The sequence below is a fragment of the Diorhabda sublineata genome, chromosome 2 (genome assembly GCF_026230105.1).
Source record: "Diorhabda sublineata isolate icDioSubl1.1 chromosome 2, icDioSubl1.1, whole genome shotgun sequence".
Lineage (NCBI taxonomy): Eukaryota > Metazoa > Arthropoda > Insecta > Coleoptera > Chrysomelidae > Diorhabda > Diorhabda sublineata.
In genome coordinates, this window is record NC_079475.1 from 27,140,308 (window position 1) to 27,161,352 (window position 21,045).

The following is a 21,045-nucleotide window of genomic DNA, read 5'->3' on the forward strand; positions in this document are numbered from 1 at the left end:
CGAACTGGCGTTTTAGGAAGGCTTGTAACTTAATATAATTTTCCAGATGAATATTATGGTGAACACTCAGCGTACTTCTTAGTACCGAGTAGGAAGCACATAGCGAGGAGAACTTGAACTTTATTATTTTTATTCCAGGTTATTTTTAATCCAGCAAAATATACGAGTAACATATTTTCAAGAAAATGATTGTACACAAAATGCACATAATGGCACAATTGATGTTTGTAAGAACAGATTTCATCACTATAGTAGCCTCGTATCACTTAATTGCGTCAAAATAAGACTATATGATTTAATTTTCAGGAGAACCGTCTCTACTTGTCAATATGTTCTTTGTAATCGATAGATTGTATTCCAGTTGGAGACAAAAATTATCTGTTAATATTGACGTACGTTGATAGAAGACATAAATATTAAATTGAAGAATGAGGTAATATATACTTTATCTCAGATATATTGGCAGCAGCTTTGTCTGAATTAGATGGTTCAGATAATATATAGGTAGTCAGCAACTTTTTTTTAAAAGGATATAAGAATACAGAAAATTCGTTGCAATTTTCCTATCACATAATCCTTATTTTTAAAATGAGAACAACAAGAAGATGATTGTAAGACAACTTTTTGGGTCATATTAGTACCTTTCATTTGTTCAGGAGGATAGAGCGAAGGAGAACAATTTGTTTATATGAAAATTATAGCATCTGGGTACATTTTAAAGGAAGCGCGAAATATTATTCACGCCCTGTGCAACTTTTCACATTTTTGTACAACGCAATTTGATGAAATTTGGGTCTTATTTGGTTCTGACTTTTCTTGACTCATTTTTCAGAACCACGTAATTATTGCTTCAAGTTTCTCAAATGAGAAGACCTGTTGTTGTAGTTGAGCATCAGCTTCAGAACAGAACTTTATATACTACAGCATTGGTTAAGAAATGAGAAACTACTAAACTTATCATGTTTTCTTCCATAATATCATTGCTAAGCATATGTTGTAAGTTACATTGAAGAAAAAAGATCGAGAATAGAAGTATCCAGGGCTCCTAAGGTCGATGTACTCGTAGCCTCATAAGTGACTCGTTTGTAATTTTTGGTGTGATTCTTCCATTAACATATTGTGTTCTGTAAAAGGTGTTCGTTTTTAAGCTGCTGATCCTTCTCCGGCTAGTTGTGGAGAGACAAGATAGTTTGTCTCCATAATTATTTATATATTTTGTCTTCGTTCGACCTGAACATACAGTTAGTGATAATTAAACCTTATCAAACCCTTCCAAATGATAGTTGCCGTATTTCTCCTGAAAATGTTTACTTAAGCGATAGCGTATTCGTTTGATAAAAATCTCTCTCCTGCATGTGAAATTTAAGGTTACGAAACGAGTCACTCGTGAGCTAAGAGAAGTTATCTTAATTTCCACTTTTTTTAAATGCGGTCACTTCTTTGCACTTTCTCTTATCATGCAGTGATGGTTAATACTCTCTTGTTATTATTTTACCTTTTTAAACTCGATGAACACAAAACATAATTATTTTTCCAATTCAACAGTAAAGTGGTAGATTTAGATTTTATATACAGCTGGGAATCGACATAAAAATATAAATCATTTTGCTTCAACCACTTCAATAGGACACGGTAAACGTGGTACTCAATAGACCCTTCTATCTCTCTAATCTCAATCCTACAGTTATCCAGTACCATTTGATGAATTTTTTTGATCTGGTTGTCGCATTTTTGTCTGCCTGGATACTTGGAATTAAGCTGCTGCAAATTTTACCGTCATAAATAATCCAGTATACAACTCCTTTCTTATTTAATTACAGGTCGATACCTATTTTCGTGAAAATCTCTCAACGCATGAGCAAATATAATTCCCAACTTATATTGATGTGATGCTGACATCTTCAAATTGAGGACGGAAACTTTCCAAAGAATCTTCATATATCAATGGCTATTTATTAGGATGATCGTTCTCAGACCTTTGTGAAAGTTTTCTGTTGTTATATTTCCACTTGTATTTTTTGGTTTTGATAATATAGGACATAAAATCGTAGCATCGTAGCAATATTCTCGTATTGTTTTCTCTCAATTTTTTTGTCGTGATTAATGCTATTTTCTTATGTTTTCAAGGGTTTAACTATACGTTTTCTAATTGTAACAAAATTTATCATTTAGGTATACTCGTGCATAGGTATACCTATACAGGCGTAATGTTTATGTTTAACGGATAGATATATCTATCTGGTAAACATAAACATTTATTCATATAAAATTCGAAGAATCTAATTTTTGAAGGAGTCTTTGTGAATATATTATCATAAAAATGAGAAAATCCGAATTATTATATTAGTTCAAAGGTCGTGGAAATAGGTTTTTTCAATTTTCTAGTAAAACGGTTTGCTTTATAGTATAAATCGTAAATGGTGCGATTATTCATAAAAACTTTTGATTATGCTTTTATCCTGAAATTAACTATTTTCGAGAAATTTCACTGAAGGTTGCATGCGCTTTAATGTCTCCTACAAGATAGTATACGCATTTTTTGAATGCTGTAATTTCTGTACTGCTGTACTCACATTTTTTGAGCTTATTTGACCTGAAAAATTATTTTTTTGACTCTTTCTAATAGAGTTCCATCTACCAATAAATTATGAAAATATTTTGTTTTTCCGCTTCCTAGCATAAATATTAGAAACATATTTCCAAGCAAAATTATCGACTGTTTTATCTAATATATTTATATTAAAGGATACGCATTCTGTATTATATTCGTCCCGTATAAAGCAGTCTCTTGATTGATAGGACGAGAGTGGTCTAATTGTTAAGAGGTACACAAAAGTAGAGCTTCTGCTATAACTGAGATGCGGTTAGACTATGCGGCTTGTCGACGAAATTGAACTAAGTTTGACCGTTGCTCGACTTTACTCGACTACCTCTGAGGCCTTATTGTGGCCTGACTGGCCATACTGCGTTACTTGTATTTATCTTTAAATAGAGACTAGTATATTCTATCTTCTTTGGTATAGATTGGAGTAATTTTAGTTAATCTATTTCGTTTTTCTATAAAAAGTTTCAAACATAACAGGGTATTATTGATGTATGGATACTTCTGAATACATGGGAATAATAATTTGATGAAAACTGACTTCCCACTATTCAGCTTGATTACTAGATTTGAAATTAGCGTTATTAGTAAGTATTTATAGATTCTTCTGAGACATTATGTCAAGTTCAATACTTCGATGGAACAAATTTGACCAGATTACGTTTGCTTACTTTTTAATAAAAATGCATCGAAATTCAGAAGGTATACATAATAACTGATCTGATGAGTTCTGTGAGAAATAACTATTAGGTTCGTCGTTTAGGTTTTTTTTGATACTACGACTTCATGAACACGTGTGGAGTTTTATGTAGAATCAGTTAATTTTTATACGAGAGTTGCTACTCAAGTTTTCGAAATTTTTAATGGTGAACGTACTCACAACCTGTTGTTCCTATGACTTTAAACGTAGATTGAACCAACAGCAGTGGCCGAGATTATCCCATACTTGGGCATCGATTCCACTCGTATACATTCAATATTGCATGAACATCTGGCCTTCTAAGAGATTTATTCGACATATGACAATCGCTCAGAAAAAGTTTGTGTCGATTGGTGCAAAGAAGTGCTGAAAAAAACTTCGAAACAAATGGTCGCCTGTTTTTTCGGAATAAGTGAACCGTCACCGTTTCACTAGAACAAAGTAGAACGGTCCATTCTAAGTGATACACCATTTTTTTGCTAAAAGTGTTCAAAAAAATCAGGAAAATCCATAGCAGAAGACAAATCATTCTCCACTACGACAATGCGACCCCTCACACATCAGTTCAAAAACAGTCACGAGTCTTGTTCTGCTTGCTAACTTCCACAGATAGCAAGTCTATTCGAAGTTGATGCCTCAGATTATTTTTGTGCAATAAAAATAGAATACGTAGCACAGGCACAAATTCACAAACGATTACTAAGAAGAGAGTGAACGATAGGCTGATTCACTTAAAAGTAGTTGAACTAGTCTCAAAGAAGATCAACGTGCAAAACGATCAAACTGGACATCAACGACAGAAAACTGATTATAATACACAATACGATAATACAACATCATCAATTAACTGATAGAGATTAGTAGAGTTATTCTATTATTTAATATATGTAATATTTTAGCTCAAATCTTAGGTTAAAGAAAAATCTGGACAGAACGAGTACTGCATTTGGAGCAATTGGAGCGTTTCAGAAAGAAGGTATAACTGTTGTTGGAATCTGAGACTACAGAAATCTAATTTTTAGTGTATTGTCTCTACACTGACAAGACGCTGAGGATTATTGTGGACTTTTGAATCAACTGAATGGGAAAATTCTCATAAAATGTCCTGATTCACACACTAGAAAATGGAAATATACGAGTTGGAAACACTGGTGTTTTCTCAGTAATATTCTTTCTTGGTAACATTATATAGAAAACACTGTATTTTCTTTGTAACCAATGCACTCAAAAGGATCAAACCTCTTGAGTCTTTCCACCATTTGCTGGTCTAGCGGCTGTATTACTTCGAGACTGTTCTGAATGTGAAGCTGTTATGTGTACCACCTTTTCCATATGTCTGATATTTTATATACCAAAAAGCACAAATCTTGTCAATCCCCAGTTTTCATGTTTTTATAAGATTCTAATATTGTTTGTTATATATACATGCAGAGTTTTTAATCTACAATACGTCTACCGAGTTTGAGATGAAGCTGTTTTATTCTTAAGAAAATCAATATATGATAAAGTTTATGAGATATGAAACTAATTAGTTTACTTATTAGCATAAACTAATTATGCATACGATTTGGTTTCAATGAACGGAACTAAGAAGTAAAGAGAGAGAGGGAGAGCATTCTGCAAGCTAGATGAGGCTGCAATAGGGTATGGCCTAAAAATAAACCCAGAGAAAACAAAGTAACTGGTACTAAGACAGAAGGTGGTTGGTAAAAAGGGATACATAGATATCAAAGTAGAAAAGGACAGAAGATATAAGTTTGTGCTGCTTAATACCCTGGCAGCAGCAGTGTAAAATAAAAATGGAGAACGTTCTCGAATAAATGAAAACATAGCCTAAAGAACTAAAGTTGTTAAATTACTGAATATACAAAACCGATCATAAAAGAAAGGTAACTATCGAATGAAATTGTTGGACTTTGCTCAAATACTCATCAACTAAATATAGATCGTTAGGGCATACTAGGAAGATGCTGGGAAATAAATCTGCAAAGCTTGTACCTTCCCCCAAAGCAGCTGAAAGAGATACAAGAGGGAGAGGGTGACCAAAAAATTTTGGATGCAGTGTTGGAGGATATTAGATAGGTAGAACCGAATTAGAGTGTAAAAGTACAAAATCGCAAATCAATAGATCACCTTCATCATGAATATCAAAATAAGAGTAAAATCAAACTAGAATTCTGTTCTAATAAGAAAAATTAATTTCCTCCTAGTCCATTCATCTCAAACATATAGCAGTAATCAATTAATTCATATATAGTTTTATTAGAATTTACAAAATAGAGCTATAAATTTTACTAAAATTATTTAGTTATTTTTTATCATTCATAGCTTTTTCGTTCTTATGAATGTGAACTATCAGATAGTTGGATAGATCTATCAGCCAAACTTATTATCACTGATCTTTTTTGTGATACAGGATGACACGAATTGAATTTTAAATATCCTGAGGACCAAGTTGGTTTTGTATACCATTCTGTTCTTATATTACAGTTAATTTTATATAATGTGACATCAAGAAAAGTGATCCTATTATTTTTATCGACCTCGATTGTGAGTAAGAAGTTCTTTATGATAAGAATTGATTCTCTGGTACGGCAGTAATGCAATGATCTACATATCGGAAAAATAATGGAATATTTAAATCAAGTTTCCTCGAGATCTTCGATTACTAATTCTGCTATAATACTTGAAATGGAAGCTACTATAGAATTATAATTCATTTCAGAAAGGTATAGAGTAATAAAACCTCATAAGGTATGCTAAGGGACCACAGCCACTTTCATAGTTTGGCATTAATTTCATAGTAAAATTATTTCTTTTTATCAAGTGCAGGTAGTACCACCCGGGTTGGGGTCAATCCATTTATTGACAGCCTTTTGTTATCCATTCACAAACACTGAGAATAGTGTGCCAAAGGCGTGCCGGTAGGATACTCGTAAAAAGGAAAGAATTTCATTTTAACGAAATGAAAATTAGTCATTATGTACATAATATTAGGTACACTTATTTTTTATTGAACCTTATACAAAAAAATCATTATACAGAAATTAAATTATGAAAAATCATAATATTCTTCGTCATATGAGGAGCTGTCATCTCCTATTGACGTTATAATTAACGGGTCGACGGTGCGATCGATCAAGTAGTCAAGATCCCACATTTACTCCTCTTCATTAATGACATGCTGGACTGCTTTTCGCCAGTTCTCTGTTGTAACCTCCTTAATGGCTTGATCCAACAGTAGCTTAACGTCTTTCATTTTGAATGTCGTGTTGTGTCTTGCTACAAATCCTTTCACTTGCGCTCATATAAATTCTATAGGATTTAGTTCTCAGTGATATGGCGGTGTGCGCAGCACAGTTACACTATGTTTTTCTGCTATATCTTCCACGGCGTATTTCATAAAACGATGTTTGTGTAAATTGTAAATTTGCTACAGCTAATAGTTCTTTTTTTACAAAATTATCTTCAAATTCAATACTTTTTGTGATTAACCAGTCAATAATTTCTTATTTTCTCCAAGATGAAGTTGGATTCTTCACTATGCGTCGAGAATGATAACTTGCGTTATCATAACTACTACTGAATCAGCCGGAAGATATTTTATCATTTCACCAAAATAGTCTTCAAAAACATCCGAATCCATGTCCTCGTAGTAATCTCCCGTATGGCACGACTGAAAAGTTAGCAATCCTTCTTTTAAAAATCCCTCTTTGCTTTCAATATGGACGATTATTAGTCTTTTCCTTTTACCTGAAGGCACCTTAATATCCGTTGACAGGCCAGCTTGGTGAGCACTGTTTATATTTTTGTCTTGCCACATTTTTGGTGCTGTATGACCTACATTAATCAACGTCTCATCAAGATAAAAGATTTTCTTCTGCTCTATTCTATACTGCTTTATACTTCTTGAGTATGTTCGTCGTCAGCAAACAATTCCATCGCTTTCCAGTAAAAGTGCTTTACGGTTATGATTTTCTATGTGTTCTATAAAAGTTTTTTAGCTATCAACGGAATACTGTTATCCTGGCCAAGCTCCATTAAAATCTTATCTAGGGTGGGATTTTCTTTAAAAAAAAATAGTGAACTTTTCTTCGAATTACACTTTTGGTGACTTCATCAAGGACTTTCACTGGTCTGCCTGGACTTTTCTTGGAAGGTTCCACTTATCCTGCTATCTTTCTCCCCCCAAAATAATTTAAAAACGGTGGACTTTCCAACTCCAGTCATTCGGGAACATCGACTGAAGTACATGATTTATGAAATACAGTTATTTATTAAATCACTGACATTTATGATAAGATATATTTTTGTATTTTTAGATTTTCCTATAAGAGAAATGACCTATTATCACTTAAGGTCTGAAAAAATATACCGTTAGAGGGGGCTACTTTGCACTTTTTTTAAATGAAAAATCTGCCCTTAATAAAGTTTCCTCACAACATTTTTGTAACACTCTACAGAATAAAGTAAATTTTATATTTCTTCATATTTTTATTTAGTACTTAAGTACATATTACATATAAAATAAGAGATTTACATACACACTACTCTTCTAACATAAACAATTATTATCTACCCTTCTTGATCAGACAGGTAAAGAAGAATGGTTAGCGCCCAAATTACACCCGCCGTTCTCGTTGGTGTAAATGTCGCTATTTTATTACCAATCTTATAAAACTGTGAACACTATTTAAGGCTTAACAGCAAATACTGATCCATTAAACTAAACAAATATACTTATAAAGGTCTAAAAATTTTGGGTAAGGCACCATTGCTTTTACGGCGCATGGTAAAGCCGAATCCTAAATAGGGTTGGAATTAGGCAGAGGCACTAATAGAAGGTTAAACGGTACCTGTTAAACGCAAAACGTAACTGTATAATCTACTACCTAAGTAAACCCTACACAATATTTCGATATTGACACTTCAGGCCAGAAAACATAATTTTACTTGAAATTTAAATATCACAAACAATACTATTTCAAGACCTACATCTATGGCCGACACCGAAATTGAGCCGAACTGGACGGAATTCCCCATTTTATTACTCTATACCTTTCTGGAATAGACTATGACTATACCATCAATTTGTTTGTATATTTCATTTTTATATTTTAAGTACGTCATTGTAAGTGTGACTTTTGAAGCTTTTAAAATTTGTTTCGATGTATTTCTGTAAATATACTTATTTTGTCCCATTTTTTATAAATATATTTTTCACAATGGTATTAGGAATATTTGTATATAAAGAAACCACATCTAACGAAATAAAACATAAACAAATATGGATTACCTGTTTATATTTTTCACGTATTACTGATTAGAAAAAAAAGTTAGTATTCGTTTCTAAAAAACGCATTTTACACCGACGAAATTTTTATTTTCGGCACCAACATGGTCAATAAATTGTAATAGCTCCCTCCGGCGATCAAACTTGCAACAAAAACATCGCAATTAGATCCAAAACCAACAATATACGACAACTAATTTAGTGACCTTAGGGTGAGTTGGAGCAATTTGACCAACAAAAACAGACTACGAGATCAGGAGTATTATAAAGTTGATATTCGGTTTTGTTTTGTCTACGGGTTGTTAGGTGGGTTGCTAGGATTTTGTTAGAAGTTATTTCAATAGGGAGATATCCGCTTCAGTGGAATTTAGAAAATTTCCTACCTCCGACCAATACCGTATAGTGTTTAAAGAGACAAGAGTTTTTGTCGCTACTTTATTGAATTAAATTATGCGCACCTTGATGAAAATCAATTGTTATCAATGTAAAAAGTAAATGATAGATAAATAGAATCAATATAAATCGATAGTCATTGGGCTTGGGGCAATAAAGCTATATGTCATATACGAGTAAATAGTGTTACCATATCAAACTTCCAAAGTTTCAATTAAAATTAGAGCCTGTAACTTACTCATAAGCTTGTCGTAAGTGTATATTTTCTTTGTATTTCACGTATCTGTATAAAACAATAACAGCTTAATTTTTTTGAAAATTATGGCTTGTACCGTTTGTTACAAAAAAAACTGTATCATTATCAAATGTCATTCTGTTTAATAACAGTTATTTGGGGAGTTTTCACTCTCATCTATTTTGCAACTGCGGTATACCAGTCTTGTATTCTTCAACCTCTGCAAAATCTGTGCCTGATGGTAAATGAATATACCCAGAAAGCATGTCCTATAGTATGATTAGGGTAGAGCTTACTGAATATTTAGAATATCAAATTCGGCACAGAAATTTTTTCTGTATTTATTTTCCTACGCTGGTTGTATGCCTTCCTGTTTAACCATTCAATGCAATAGTCCTTTTATGAGCTCGGAATTCAGAAATAATGATACAAATATATTTTGTTTGGATTGTTTATAAGACTATAAAGACTGGTGTACTTTGGTGAACTTTTGGAATCTTATTCGTTCGATTTGCTTATTTGCCATTGTTGTCTGATTTTGGAGTACTTAATAACTCAACCGGTCTAGAGCATAACATCTATCTTAAGAAATCACATGGATTTTTTGGTTTTCTTTGGATATGTTATCTTTTTTGGCACAGATTCCATTTTGCTAAAGAAGAGGATATTTTGTTTGTTCTGATCACCAAGATTCCAGAAAGCATCAAATACTTCGCACCCTTGTAATAGAAACCAGTATTTCTTTTTGCATTTACAAGCAGGACCTAACGTTCCAGCTTCTGCGTTCTTTCCGTTTTTGGATAGGTAACTCTAGCCCACATTTAGCTCCATCTAGATGAAGCATCCTTTTCTGGGGTCAGAAGTGCTCCTTTTGTAAGATTACCCTTCATTGTCGATACTCGCTTTGATTTCTGAATTATCTTATAAAAAAATAGAGGCTATAAGTATAAATGAGAAGTAATGATAATAAAAAAATCCATTATTTTGATTATGTTTAAATGTTCATTTCTACAGATTCTAAGAGATATAAGACACGAGTAACGATCATCGGCTATTTGTTGTTGTTCTTTGAGTCTATCAGTTCCTTCTCCATCAGAAACAGTTTCAATTTCCTGGAACTGATCAAGCATCTTTGAAGTAACACTAAGATACACTTCAAGTAATCCGATAGCTGAAGAACACTCTTTAATAGTCAATTTTCATTATCGAAATACCCAAACTCCTTAAAAACTCAGTAAAGCAGTTCAATATTTTCATACAAGTGAAAATAATCAATTCTGAATGCTTATTACACATCCAGAATATGAAAAGTGACAAAATCGTCGCAGTCTCGACGCATGAAACATAGCGCCCTTTTACCGTTAGCAATCAGTAAATTATAACGAAAATCTTGATTTATGAAACGAAGTTTCCATGAAGAATGAAACAAGAACAATGTCAACATTTCTATTTATTTAATGATTTTGTCTTGACGTCTATTGAAGCCAATTAACGTCTATTGTCATTTGATGTTTATTGGTGTATTATGTCGATTGACTTCGAGTGATGTCGATTTACGTAAACTCATATCATTTGAGGTAATTTTGCCAATGAGATTAATGGGATCATATTTGGTTAATTTAAATAATTTTTCCTCAATAATTCCAAAAATTTGTCTCGTTTCGGCACATACAACTATATAGAAATTAATTGCAAAAAACTCAAATTCGCTACATGCTTCCTGTGAGGAGGTATCCCTGCAGACAGACGGGCGGAAGGACAGAACGTTAATAATTTTTAGCGAATTTTTTTGTAAAAATGCGCTAAGAATTTTTTAATAAAAGCCATTAATTTTTTTCCCCAATTATGGCAAATTTCATAATCTCAAATAGATTCATTTAGCTCCGAGTACAAGATGATATAGATAAATCTTTAATTTTGATGATGATTTTGATGTGTATGTGAAGAGAAATGTCAATCATCCTCAGCTTCTTTCAAAACATGGGTCTGTACAGTATATTTTCAAGGACTCGAGTGTTTTTTTTTCGTCCTTATTTATAGATACTAATTTTTGTGTTTGAACAAATAATCTTATATTCATTTTCTCCTAGAGACAATATCAACAAAAACTGCACTTCGACATGTGGTACATATAATCAGTATCCGACACCTACTTCAACACCAACCAGCTTCCCAATCTACTCAACATCATCATCGACGATAAGAAGATACTTTTCACCGACTTCATCTTCCGTTTATTCCACAAAAGAACTGTCTCGAGTAACAGAAGGTGCGGAAAAACATTTTCCAGACTTAATAGAAAGTTCGCCAAAAAGTAAATCGTTTGAAATGAAACAGTATAGTGCATCTAAAGCCGCAAGTGATAGTGGAAGTGCGTCGGATATAAACGAAATATTTTGTACGTTACCGAGGAAAAAAGAATTATTACAATCCATGAGGTACAGAAGTAATGATAGTCAAGCGCCCTTGTTGACAGATAGTAGATATGGTGAGTAGAGATGATTTTCACACAACACGTTTTACTAAGAGTTCTTCGTAGATTGACTGGAATGCACAAAAAATATTTAACTCAAAAACGAAATATTCTCCATTATTGAGAGTTTAAGTTCTCTACTATATATTGATTAAACTTGATAAACGTTTGAGCGTGTCAAAGTACTTTAAAATGCGTTAAAATTCAATTTCTCATTCTAGTTACTTTCTACTTAAATATTATTCTCTCGTCTGGAAGCAATACAGTTTGCATTTAAATTGTATAATATTGCATATTCTTTGATAATTTAACCAATAAACCAAGAAATTTTGTTGATTCGAATCCTAAATTACTGTTAAACTCTATTAGTTATCCAAGACTTGGAATATTGAAATTATATTGGTGAGAAGCTATATACTTACAATGAAGTAGTGAGTAAATATTTCTTACGAGCCTATGAGCATCAATACTGTCTAAATTTAGCTGATAAAAAATATTTCAAAATCAAGCGACGCCGATTTGAAAGTAAAATTCGGAGTTTTGTATGTTTAGTTTTTTCAAATATATTCTGTCAAATCATCTACGAGTATTCCTTCAAAACGCTTCGGTTCATAAAAAACTAGCTTTAAAAACTTTTCAAACTTGCTTCGCATATGTGAACTATTTGCAACGAGTGCTTCATTAAGACGTTCCAAATACGTTTGTGTTTAAACTTGATAAACAATAGGCTTAAATCATTCTAGAATATTAATAATAGAATACTCTTTATGTCGGGGGAAAGGAATATTTGATTGAAGTGTTTTAGGTTGAATTTTCGTATTTTTTGTTTCTTGAAAATATTGTTCTGCTTGATTGTAAAAATTCACAGATAAATTTTGTAAAGTATCTTCTAATTATATATTCATTTTTGTTTGGATAACATTTTTTTAATAACGAATTTTCTTGAAATCTGGATGAACTCAACATCGTCTGAAATTAGAACACAAGAAAAGCCCAACTTAGTTGCAAAAGTTATAAATTATGATACATGGCTGCGTCAGATTGAACAGAAGGAACATAATTCAAAACGGCTTTACTTTATTGATGGAACCAGTATTCAGTTACTTCTTGAATGGTAACGAAGTCGGAAAATTAATTGAGCGAATCCCTGGAAATACAGTTAGTTGTTTTGGTATTTCGATGATATCCACAAAAAAATATGAGGATAGAATGTTAAATGTGTGATGATTGTAATGAAACTATTGGCCCTTATAAGTAAAATAACCAATGGTATACACTTATAGTTTAGTTGAAAATGTTCATTCGCACAATTTCAATGGCAAAATTCTAAACAGGATATTAAAGCACAAAAATTCATCTTTTTGTATGAACATACTTCAAAACCTGAAATTCAATGCATCATAAAATGTGTAAAATGTAAAAAGCTTAATTAAGTTCAGAAGTATGTATTTGTGCAAAGAATATCTAATTTCTCGTGGAAAGTGTGATACTTATTTCAATTAATTATTGTAATTAGAGGACTGCACACACTGTTTACACCACCACTACACCAATACTCACAAATACACTATCTGACGCGTGTTTCGATAACCAAGTTATCGTCTTCATAGATTGAAGATAAACTAAAACCTAATTGCTCGATTGACAAGTTTTATACTGAATTTCGCTACCAATAAACCTTCTTCGGCGAAAATTAATTCCAACGAGAAAACCTCCTTGGAGGAGTGGACTGTACGTAATTGACCCTTTGTCCCTATTTAGGCTACTCTGACATTTAGCAAATTCAGTGCTTTCAAATACAACCAACCTTTCATTATTGGAGACATTTTTTAACAATTTTACATTATTAATATTAATGTCCTGATAATGCCTGGCAGTATGATCAGCAATACTCGATTTTTCGATGCGTCCATAATTTAAATGAGCCATGTGCTCTTTAAACCAGACAATAACAGATCTCTTAGTCTTCCCAATATACTTTCCGCCAAAATCACAACAGCTAATTTCATATATACCACTCTGTTCCAAATTTGATATTTCATCTTTAGGATTGCACAACAATTGTTTTAATGTATTGATGGATTTATAAACCAATCTAAAATCTGCTCTAAAATACTCCTTCCAATCCTTAACATATTTACATTTCTTTCATCATAACCGTTGAGTACAGCTACATCCTCAATAAAGGTCTTTTTCTTATTGTACCTCTCGATGGTAAGAGGAAAGTGAAATGAATGATGTACCAGGAAATGGAGACCGGCCATCTTATGTTGGATACAATAAATAGAATCAGCCGGGATATACTTGAACGTAGCGGAGTTTTTCCTTAGAACTAAATTTGGAATAGATTGGTACATATACCTAACCATCAGTCTCTGAAGATGATAACTTGGTAATCAAAACGCGCGTCAGGCATTGTAATTGTAAGTGTTGATGTAGTGGTGGTGTAAAAAATGTGTTCAGTATGAATATCACTAAAAGTTTCAGAAATTCCAGCTTAGCGACTAAAGTAAACTAGATAATAATTTGATGTGTTGAATTACTTCAGAGTTAAAATCAAAATTGTGCCACGATATTGTGGATTCACTTAGATTCACTTAAATAATTCACAAACAACGAAATGAAGAGAAGAATGTGACAATAGTGAACTAAGATTATTCAGTTTCTACATTCATTATCACATAAATAGTATACCAGATATCAAATTATGACATTTCTTTGAAATCCAATATTAAGTATTATCATAACCAAATTTATATGGAATCACCCTAGTATATTTTATGTATTTCAGTCTATATAAACTTATTACAATTAATATAAATACACAGTGTTTCCAAATCCTAACAACATTTAGGAGGTGACTCCTCGTATGGAATAGAGGTAACGCTCTACCTTTAAAAAGTGGTTATTAAATTAATTTTTTTTATATAAAAGTACAGCTAGGAACATGATATGACATGAAGCCTAAATGGACATATGGAATTGAGCTGTGGAGTCGCGCTACCAAATGTAATATTATATATATATATATATATATATATATATATATATATATATATATATATATATATATATATATATATATATATATATATCGATAAATTTTTTTTAATTTCTTATTTCTTAGAACTTTTGATATATTTTTGCTTATTAATTTTCTTGATTTTAGGTCTCTTCTGTTTAGTTTTTTTGAATAATTTTTGAAAGAAAGATAAAAATTAACGTTTCGACTTTTCTTTGAGTCTCTATCACAATATGAGATTGACACTGACAATTTGTGTATTTATATTAATCAATAGACCACCTCACCTACATCAAGAACATCGAAGTAAGAATAAAATCAAAATAGAAATTTGTTCTAATAAGAATGATTACATCTCAAATATGTTGCAGTACTTAATCAATCAAATTATTTGTAGTTTTATTAGAATTTACAAAATGGAGCTATATATTCACTTCTTCTTATGAATGTGAACCATTTCTAAAAATTCTCTTTTTTGTGTATTAGATTCCGTTCCAAGAATTTTTGAATCTTTATAATTGAATTTATGTTTTTTTATATTTCATGGCTCGTTAACGCAGTTTTATTTTTTTATCTTTTAGTTTGTTTTCTAAATATTGAGAGGTTTGCCCTAGAGACAGCGTCACAATTAGTACAAGGCACTTGATATATAATTATTATAATTTTATATCTGAAGAGACCTAGATCACTGTAAAAGAAGAAGAAAGGATCATCAAATATGACAAGACAGTGGAAACCCAGCAAAATCCACTACTAGAGCAATTGTCAAGACCAAGAAACCCACAAAGACTGGAAAAAAATCTCATCACTCATCAATTCTGAACAATTTTTGCCATAGAATCGAAATTTAACAATGTTTATTTAATGGATTCAATGATGACACCATATTCATCATACTCTTCAAGTATGATTTTCTGTTTTGTGCACCCTTAGTAGACGACTGCTTTTCAGATATATTGGAATATTTCCAATTTTTTTATTTTATTTATCAATAAGACTATGGTCAGACAATATCTATCATCAGTCCGAAAATTGAACACATGAATCAATTGAACCAAGACCGTTCTGAAAATTTCACATAAATTAACGTATGGAATAGGGTGAAACATACACAATGGCACATTGTGCATACAGGGTGATTGATTAGTGTGATAAACTTCAGTGTTGCCTTTGTCCTTTCATATTTAAATTTGAAAATTTCAGGGATTATACTTAGTTTTCACAGTTTAGAATTATTTCCAGTCTTACATAGTGCTCCAGATTGCTGTGTCATATCAAAGTTACATTTTTTTTAATAGAACACCACACATTTTTGGAATTAGCTCGAATTCCTCATCATGTGCTGTATTTGAAAAGTTATAATTAATATTTAATTAAGTTTAATACCATGTAAATGTAAGAAAAACTTTTGCGCAGTTTTCTTAGATGGATCACTCTATATTTCAGTTAGTATGAAAAAGTACTACCAACATATTTATTTTATCAAGCATTCCCTATACCTGTAATTATCAATTCTTGAGATGTTGACTTGTCTGTGCAAAATAATGATTATGTACCTATAACGAATCATTTAACAATTAATTGTGAGTTTGCCATGATATATTTGTTATTTGAACTAGGGCAAAAATGAATATCACTATTGATGAAATGATTGATACGATCTGGATATTGGTAGAATGCAATAAAAAGACATTACTATGAGCAGAAGTTTACCATGAACGTTTTTCTGAAAGAAGGCAACCAACAAAAGCAAGCTTGGAAACATTAATGGAGTGAATCAATCCCACGGGTTCTATAATTATGAGAAGCAGCAACAATGGAGAACTTCTGTAACAGAAGGAAATGGAATTATTGTTTTGATGGCTGAAAACACACACACAAGTGCAAGTATTTCCAGCGACCAAGAACCGAGCTATATACTACAGTGTACAAAAAATCCTTGATAAAAACAAAATGCCCTCTCATTGGAATTGATTTTGATAAAAGACCAGCGTTTTAGGTGGTCTTTCTAAAAAATTTATCAACAAAGAGATGTTTTGGACTATGTTCTATTTGGAGATGTAGCCACGTTTAATAAAAATGATAAATGTGTTAACAGGCAAATTTTCACTACCATTCATCAACTAATCCACATCACATAGTGACAAACAGTTAAACTAGATGGTCTTTGAATGTGTGGAAAGGTATTGTTGGTGAATATATAGTAGAACCAAATTTTTTTGAAAAAAATGTAAATGCTGAGATATATTTAGATTTTGTAGAAAACCGATTACCTCTTTTATTCGAAGAATTCCCACTTTGTACACATCAAAGGATTGTGGTTTTTGCATGTTGATAAGCATACTCACGTCAATCAATAAATTAATGGTGAACTGAATAAACTAATTCCTGGAGGATGGATAGTAAGGAATGGTCTAGTACATTGGCCGCCAAGGTCACCAGATATCAGTAAAATGATCCCATTTTTCTGGAGTCACATTTAGGAAGAAGTGTATAAAATATCTTCAATAAGGGATGATATGATGGAGTGAATGCGGAATGAATCTCGAAATGTTCCAATAAGAAATGTTAGTGATTCTTTCAATTATCGCTTTCAAGCGTGAACATATGTTGTCTTTAAAGGTCATTTCGAACCCCTATTGTCCTAATCAAGATGTATATGTATACTGTAGTAAATAAGATAGTTTTATGTTTTGTTCTCTGTAATTTAGCTGTAATATATTGTTTTTTCGTAGCCAATTAATTGTTAAATGATTAGATATAGGTATATAATCGTTGCTTTATACAGAAAAATCAAAATATCTCAAGAACTAATAATATTAGTAGTACTTTTCGATACTAACATAAAATAAAAGAAGATCCATTTGAAACAACCGAAAAAGTAATGTGTGGGTATTTTAATTCACCCTGTATCCGATTCATCCAATACTAACGGAGCAAATAATTTTTCAAAATATTCACTACCATTCGAATGCTTGGTCGCAACAGATCTTCATTCTTGATTTTCTCTTGCATTGTATTGGGTACTGGACTTATTACCATTTTCATGAAAATTCACAACCCTATATTATTGTAATAGGAAAGTTAAGTTGATTCGTAATATGCAATGAAATATGTGGTGCTTTATTGAAGAAAATGATATAGCACAGTATTCTGGAGCCCCTGTAAGATTGTAAATAATTTTTAATCCCTCAAATTGATATCTTGAAGAACAAAAAAGACACAGAACTTGATCACACAAATTAATCTATGTTCCGAAAACAGTTCTTGTCCGTTATTCGATATATGTTCTTCTCCTGCTTGATCATCGATATATAATCTCCAACAATCAACATTGCAATTTACCTCTTTCATAGTAACGCAATTGGACATCGCTGTCTACCAACGCTACAAAGAAACCCAAAATAATTTCAGAAAGATCAGTAAAATAGGCCTTTTTTATAACTCTAGTTCAGCTATTTCATATGCCTTTCTTCAAGTAGTTAAATCTTGGGGTATAATTATGCGAACATGAATATCAGAATATGGGGGGCCTGAGATAGATAAGTTGTCTCCACATTCTAGCCATTACATTCGTCTGATTTATTATTGCATTTATCAACAAGAGTAACATTATTTTTAGATTCAGAATACACCCTTCTCGATCTCTCTTCAGTGCAAAACTTAGCACCATTAATGTAACCTGTTAGGACAGAACATTCTAGGAAACAAAATCCTATCGTAAATCAGTCAATGTTTTCATGATTGAAAAAATTATATGTGTCTTATATTTGATTTCGTACATAATTATATACTATGAATAGTCAATAATTTGTTAAAAACTATTTGAAATGCAAAAAAATACACTAGATGTGCTCTCGATAAATTTGAGGTTATCTCAATTTATCTTCTTCTTTATCTATAAAAGAGGATGCCCTGATTGACTGAAATATCGACTTCGTTTTTTACTAAAGCATTCTCCGTACAAATACCTAAAAACAAATTTCTGCGATTTTCAAAATTCGACTTGGAAAGGGTTCAAAGAGTTGAACAAAAATGTTTATCACGGAACCATATATTTAGCAATTCTTCAAGACAAAATGAGATTTCAAATGAGATATTTTTAGAAATGGATCCCGTGTGAATATCTAAAAACGAATTTCTCCGTTTTTGGAAATTTCTTTTTGATTTCTTTAAAAAGGGTTAAATATGAAATTGGATTTCCAGCGTTTTACGCAGCCAGATAAATGATTTTTTCATAATGTGAAGGAAACCGTTTTCAGAAATCATAATAATTGTGTTTCATAAAAATATCTCGCCGCGGCATACATGAAATATCGGAAATGGTTCTGTATTTGTTTTCCATTCAAATTAATCATTAGAAATTTGCTATTGCGAATTAAAATACGAATTAAATTACTAATTTACTAGGAATTAACAATTAAACTATTAATTTACTTTTACTATTGCTTATTGTGGGTCAATAAAAAGTCTAACATCAATAGGTGTGATATTTACCGATAATTCTGTGACGATCTTTACCTACTGAAGTGCATGTATATTACGAGAGGTTCAATAAACCGCGAGCGAAGCTGCGACGGGTATTACTAGTACATATATACAAAAACAAAACAATAGCGATTTTTTTTAAAGAAGCCTTCTTTAAATATTTTGATGAATTAAACATTCGTTATCGTGAAGAAATTTTTTGCTTATCAATATCCTCAACAATTAATTTTAATTTTTCTCCAAATTATTTCCACGTAATTGACATTTATTGAACCTATGTAGATGTAGCCTATGTAGATTCCAATATTATACAATAAATTCGTTCATAAAACAGTCTTCTCTACTCCTAAACTTCTGGTAATATCTCTCTTCAGTTGTCTACGGTGGGTTTTCCATAAAAGTTTTATTATCAGGAGAACTTTTATGATGTATAACAGCACTGTTGTCGGTGTAGAAATTTAGTCCTTTTCCATAAAGTTGTGGTCCACCCCTCCGTTGTCCTGCTTGCTTCGATTATTTACCCCCTAAATTCGTTAACTAATTTCCAAATTTCACCTGTGGAACGAGGCGGCTGTTGTTATTACACTAATCATCAAAAGTTTGTATATGGTGATTGTACAGTCGCCATGTGTTGTAGAAGGGCGAGGGCCTCCAATTAGTGGGAACTCAATGAAACGATATATTCAAATCACTGGTATATTCTCAACTTACATATTTAATAACGCTTATACTATGTTATGTTCACTGATTTCTACACTACATGTGTGTCTATCTCTATATTTCGCCGATTCTTATATACTTATATTCAAAAAAGTTATATAGATACAAGAATTATTATATTACTATATTGTTATCTTCGAAAGGTAAGTGTTTTTATTGAGGCGAAATGCATGTTTATTGATTCATTGTAGCTTACGGTTAACCTTACTGACACATCAAATTTGAAATAATTCATCAACAGACATATATTACTCTACAATTCATTTGAGGTTATCACCAAAATATAGAATCCAACTCTTACAATTATAAAAAAATTAATTCCTTTCATAATTATCAGTAATTTGAATACAATTGTGAAAAATTATTCCCAAACATTGAAAGTTATTTCAATTTAATTGCAGCGTTGTTATATAAAAAATTATTATTCTAGATTAATACCGAAACGTCATAAATTGGCTTAACTATTGTGTAAAGACATATCGTATTTAACGATTCCTTTGCAATATCCCACCTCATTGTAAAGATGACCGTCTACATGGGACCCACATATATAAAATAATCAAGGGATTATCCCTTCCTTTTGTTGTAGGTAGTAGCGGTGGAGAAAGCATTCACGGCGGTCAAGACAGACTAATGTCTGATACTCCCAAGTACCCCTTCGCTAGCTTGAACAGGAACAGGGTAAATAAAATATCGAATAGTTATTTGAATTTGACTCGAGAAGAAGGTCATCAAAACAAAGAGGTGAGTGCAAAATTTTGTAGAGAATATTCAGTGCGACAAATTTATATGAATATAACCTTATATTATGAGTAAATATTTGTAAGTAAGTATTTTGAACAAAAAGAAACTCATAATAATGTTTCATTTTTGGTGAAGCAAATGCAAAAGAAAAAATTGTAAATGAAACAATGTAATTAAAAAGACACTGTGAAAAAATATATTTTTATAATATAAATATATTTATGTTTTTAGTATCCACCAAATGCTCAATTATGGAATTTTTCGATGTTCTGCTATATATCGTTATCATAGAGATGCAAGTATGGTTGATATCAATTACGCTACGAGTTTACGAGGATATATTGAAAAATTCTTAGCCTACTATAGAACCAAACA

At 31.7% G+C, this 21,045-nt stretch overlaps 1 protein-coding gene across 1 annotated transcript in view; it reads left to right on the forward strand.

The window, feature by feature from the left end:
* The window catches only part of LOC130440678 (uncharacterized), a 696,836-nt gene that overhangs the window by 651,683 nt on the left and 24,108 nt on the right, over positions 1 to 21,045 (forward strand). The window contains exons 9-10 of the mRNA XM_056773943.1: positions 11,314 to 11,711; positions 20,516 to 20,670. Coding sequence (XP_056629921.1) covers positions 11,314 to 11,711; positions 20,516 to 20,670 — 553 coding nt within the window. The remainder of the gene's footprint in view (positions 1 to 11,313; positions 11,712 to 20,515; positions 20,671 to 21,045) is intronic.